Source organism: Salvia splendens, chromosome 18 (assembly GCF_004379255.2).
Source record: "Salvia splendens isolate huo1 chromosome 18, SspV2, whole genome shotgun sequence".
NCBI lineage: Eukaryota > Viridiplantae > Streptophyta > Magnoliopsida > Lamiales > Lamiaceae > Salvia > Salvia splendens.
In genome coordinates, this window is record NC_056049.1 from 22,210,360 (window position 1) to 22,215,483 (window position 5,124).

General features: G+C 42.5%; 1 protein-coding gene across 1 annotated transcript; it reads right to left on the reverse strand.

Moving 5' to 3' along the window:
• Window positions 1-1,013: 1,013 nt before the first annotated feature.
• On the reverse strand, window positions 1,014-3,663 carry LOC121776601 (3-ketoacyl-CoA synthase 11-like). The gene is made up of 2 exons (XM_042173797.1): window positions 2,662-3,663; window positions 1,014-2,031 (listed from the first exon to the last, which is right to left on the reverse strand). The coding sequence occupies exons 1-2, from the start codon at window positions 3,454-3,456 to the stop codon at window positions 1,252-1,254; spliced, it is 1,575 nt and encodes a 524-aa protein (XP_042029731.1). The 5' UTR covers window positions 3,457-3,663; the 3' UTR covers window positions 1,014-1,251.
• Between the last annotated feature and the right edge of the window lie 1,461 nt (window positions 3,664-5,124).

The following is a 5,124-nucleotide window of genomic DNA, read 5'->3' on the forward strand; positions in this document are numbered from 1 at the left end:
TTAGTGAAATATGAGTCTTGCTTTTATATACTAGTTTTATAATAAAATGTGAGTGAAATAAGTTGGTGGAATGTGAGGTCCATCACCAAACGTAGTAAAAAGTAAGGGTATCAATCAATTAGGGACGAATAAAAAAGGAAATTGGTGCCAATTAATAGAGGACGGGGGAGTGCAACTGCAACAAACTCATATCTTAACTAGTTTTATGGAGTATAATTTTTGTCTAACGGTGGAATTCTGGTGGGTTGACCGACTCCATCGCTGGCTCATGGGGCAGGAAAATCATTAAATTTGGCTATAAAGTTTTAACATATCTCATGTGAATTTTAGTTCTTTCCACTTTTCATCTCTATCAATGATCATCTAACTATTTTTTGTCGATACCAATGACAATCTTCTTCATTATGTCTCACTTTTGATAAGTTGTCATTTCAAGATACCATATTGCTTTTGCATAAGCTTTACATAATAAATATTGATCACCCTTGCAAGAAATGTTTTAACACTTCAGTTCAGATTTGAGCATTTTTTTCTTATCAGAAAAAACTTCACATGTATAGCAGTCAATACCTGTGCGATACACGTGCATATATAATCTGTAATAGTAACAATTTAAAATGAAGTTAGCATAGTGACAATTTATGATCATATCATGAAGTATCAAATTGAATTTATAAATATTTGTCAGTTTATCATGCATACTAATTGAGCGGAGCGTGTGTAGTGTAGTGCATTGTCAAATGAAATTTAACAAGTTTTCACCCAAATAGATTAGTTATAACTTAGTACATGTACATAAAATCAAGTGAAAAATAATTGAGCTTGATTGATCATGAAAGAAAGTTAGAAAACCTATAACTCCAATATATTAATTAATTGGACCCCGAATTAACACTTTGATGTCCTTAACACATCGATTTCAGCTCAAATTTATTTTTCAAACACAACAATTAATAGATACATCAACGTCAACAACACTAGTACTGGTATGAAATGAACTAACAAGAGAAAAATGACAGTGAATTAAACAAATTAATATCTCTTTAATATTTATTACATGTATTTGTCTGAATTCTAGACAAATTATATCAAGGCGTTTTCAATGCCACCAATAAAAAAACTTGCACATCTCCACATCTACACCTCAACAAATTCCTCAAATCAACATTCATTTTGTTTCCCTAACCATTTCACAGAAATAATTTCGCACCATAAACTAAAAATGAATTTGTAAATTGAATTGATGACAAACTAATTAATTGCAACAACCCTAGGCACCTCAACTGGAAAATCATGAATCTCATCCATCCATGGATTCTTCTCCTTCGCCGGATCAACGGTCCTCAGCGCCTTCCACACCGCGCTGTTGCACTTGAATCCCGACCCGAACGCAATCTGCCACGTCCTGTCCCCTTTCCGGATCCTCCCCTTCGCCTCCGTGTACGCCAGCTCGTACCACAGCGAGCTGCTCGACGTGTTCCCGAACCTGTACAAGGTCATTCTAGAAGGTTCCATGTGCCATTGAGTTAAATCGAGATTCTTCTCGAGCTCATCCAGCACCGCCCGGCCGCCGGCGTGGATGCAGAAGTGCTCGAATGCTAGCTTGAAATCGGGGATGTAAGGCTTGATTTCCATTTTGAACACTTTTCTTGCAACAAGTGTGACTAGGAAGAGGAGTTGTTCGGACATGGGGAGGACGAGTGGGCCCAGGGTGGTGATGTTGGTTTTCAGGGCTTCGCCGGCGACGGCCATGAGGTCCTTGGAGAGGGCGACGCCGACGTGCTTGGCGTTGTCCTCCTCCTGGAAGACGCAGCCGTAGCTCTTGTCGTCCGCGCCCTTGTGGGTGCGGACGGTGTGGATGAGCTGGTACTTGGCGCGGGGCCGGTCCGCGGGGCGGTTGGAGAGGAGTATGGCCGCGCCGCCCATCCGGAAGATGCAGTTTGAGACGAGCATCGACCGGTTGTTGCCGAAGTACCAGTTCAGGGTGATGTTCTCCATGCTCACGACTAGCGCGTACGAGTTTGGGTTCACCTGTTGTCATAAACAGATGGCTGGAATCAGTGACGGACGCAGGAAAAAATTGTTTTGTTGGGAAAGGTTAAAATAAAATGGTTGGGATAAGTGTCTTTGATGTAACATGAAAGTTTGCTAATTAATTAATGAATATCGTATAGTTAGGTGGGAAAGTAGTACTAGCATGTATAAAGTTGTATAATGAGTGATAATGATATTTAATTAAGTCACCATCACATGTAACTAGCTTTCTAACTTGACCCAAAATTTTGGGTTTGGGCTAGAAAAGGAATTGACATAACATACACAACTGAAAAAGAACAAGACTTGGTCCCAAACCTTGTTTTGACAAATAAGAAGAAAATGTTAATATCACAAATAGAGAGTAAATAAAAAAATTAGTTACATAAACACGATTTTAAAAATATTAACATTTTCTTCTACGTTTACTGGTCCCAATTAACCCTCACTAAAAAGCTAAATGTAGGCATGTGGACTCATTAATTAGAATTAAAACCAAAATTAAAATTAATTTGGCGTGCCTAATTTCATCGCTACTATAAACAAACAAGTGTAATATGCTTATATATTTCGAATTATAACCCTAATTTATGAATAGAAAAGTAAAAAAGAGAAATAAACGAAAACCTGCAAAAGCTGCTTAGCAAGATCAATGGAGATCAAGCCGGCGCTGCAGCCCATCCCACCGAGATTATAGCTCAAAACATTCCCCCTCAGCTTGTACCGATTCACAACCATCGCCGACAGCGACGGCGTCGGGTTAAACAAGCTGCAATTCACCACCAGTATCCCTATGTCCTTCGCCTTCACCCCGGTCTTCGCCAGCAGCTCATCGATGGCGCCAAACATCACCATCTCGGCCTCCTTCCTGGCCTCTGCCATCGAGGGCTCGGCCGGGACCCTCATCAGCGCCTCGGGGAAGTAGGTCTTCTGCCCGAGCCCCGACCTCTCTAGAATCTTCTTCTGAAACCCTAGATTCTCCTCGGTGAACGTCTCCGCCTGCCTCGACCGCTCCATGAAGAGCTCCTTGCTGCACATCACGGCCTCGCCCGGCTTGTAGCAGGCGAAGTCGACGAGGTAGATCTTCCTCGGCCGCGTCATGAAGTAGAGCGTGCCGAGGAAGACCATGAGGGTGGAGCACGCCACCACCGAAACCAGGTTGAACCGGAGCTGGTCGTAGAGGAGGGCTAGGTCGGCCGCGGTGACGGTCGAGAGGTTGGCGGAGGTGATGGCGAGCAAGGGGAGGAGTAAGAGGTACATGGCGTGGGAGATCATGTAGTGGTACCCTAGTTTGACATATTTTAGCTTCACCGATTGGTGGAAGTTTGGGAGGTTGTAGCTTTTTCTCTCTCCTCCGGGTGTTGAGTCCACCGAGATCTTCGTCGCGGCGGCCTCCGCCTCCCGTCTCTCGTCGTTCCCCATTCTCGTAATTAGAGATTTCACGAAAGATCGATTAGGGTTTTTTGCGAAATTCAGTAGGTGTTATCTGATTTGACGAAAGCGGCAAAGAGAAAAGCGAAGGGAAATTTAAATTAGATAGGATGAAAGTGTTTAGGATTTGGGGAAGGAAGAGTAAGAGGTTTTTGAATGTGGTTGGGGTAAGTAGGGGAAAGTGTGTGAGTATTTAAAGAGTTTTGATTGACTTATGACATATGGAAAATTAAAGGATAAATTGGCCAACCACTATTTTGTGTAGAATTAAATGGGGTCTTTTTTATTATCCAGTGAATAAAATTATAATATTCAGGTTTTGAAATTTCCGTGGTTTGTCTCATTTATTGCTCAATCTAACTCCTAACCATCACCTTCCAACTGGAATTTCATTATTTGTTGGGGATGACAACCCAACTAATTAGTAGTATAGATTAGGGCAATGATTTAATATGGAAATTAAAATTAAAGTTTTAACATTGTTTTCACTAACATGGATAGATAGGGAATTGTAGGGACTCCCTCACAAATTGGTGTTTGAAGGTATGATGAATCTTTCTTGTATAACATGGATTTAAATTTTCTTTTCATTTGGGGAAATTTATTTATGAGGAAGTTCATTTTGTTGGATGATCTATAAGAGCATCCGCAGCGGTGGCGAAAGACGCCACCGCCGTCCGCGCCGTTGGCAAGGCGCAGGACCGCCGCCGCTGCAGCCGTGCCGCTGGCACGGCGCTGTTCGATGTATCGAGCACGTCCGTGCCAGCGGACGCACACGTGGCGCGCTCCCATTCGTCAACGGCATAGCCGTTGTGTTTAAACTTTTTTTTATTTTTTATTTTTAAAAATCGGTATTTAATTATAAATAATGCTAAAAAATAAAAAAAAAACATTTTCCAAATCCCAAAAATATGGCCGTTTTTTTCCCGTTTTTTCTGAATTTTTTTGATTTTTTTTTATTTTTTTTTCCCCCAAAATCATCTATAAATACACACATTCATCATCCATTTATCACATCAAATCATCTCTCATTCATCTCTCATTCATAATTCTCATACAAACTATCAACACATTCATCCCCCACTCAAAATCTCAAATGGATTTCACCCATATTATGGCGGAAGCGGAACGCGAAGAACAAGAATACTACGAACAACATCGTGCCGCTTACGAAGCATATGTCGCGGCGAATACCCCTGCTCCTCCTCCTCAACGAACCAGATCAAATCGACGGTACATCCATCGTGACCGGGAGGGAGCCCACGAAAGGCTCGTTGCCGACTACTTTGCCGACCAGCCGCGGTTTCAGGCAGATTACTTCAGGCGCCGTTTTCGCATGTCAAAGCGCTTGTTCATGCGAATTGTCAACACATTGTCCGCACGTGTTGAATACTTTCAAACAGGTGTAGATGCAGCCGGCCGGCAAAGTATCACGGCGTTGCAGAAGTGTACGTGTGCCATCCGACAACTCGCTACTGGGCAAACGGCCGACATGTTCGACGAGTATTTGCATATCGGTGAGTCCACTGGAATCCTATGTTTAAAGAATTTTTGCGAGGGCGTTCGTTCTGCTTTTGGGGATGAATTCCTTCGAGCACCCACCACTGATGATTGCCAACGGTTGCTTCGTCTTCACGAATCAGTCCATGGCTTTCCCGG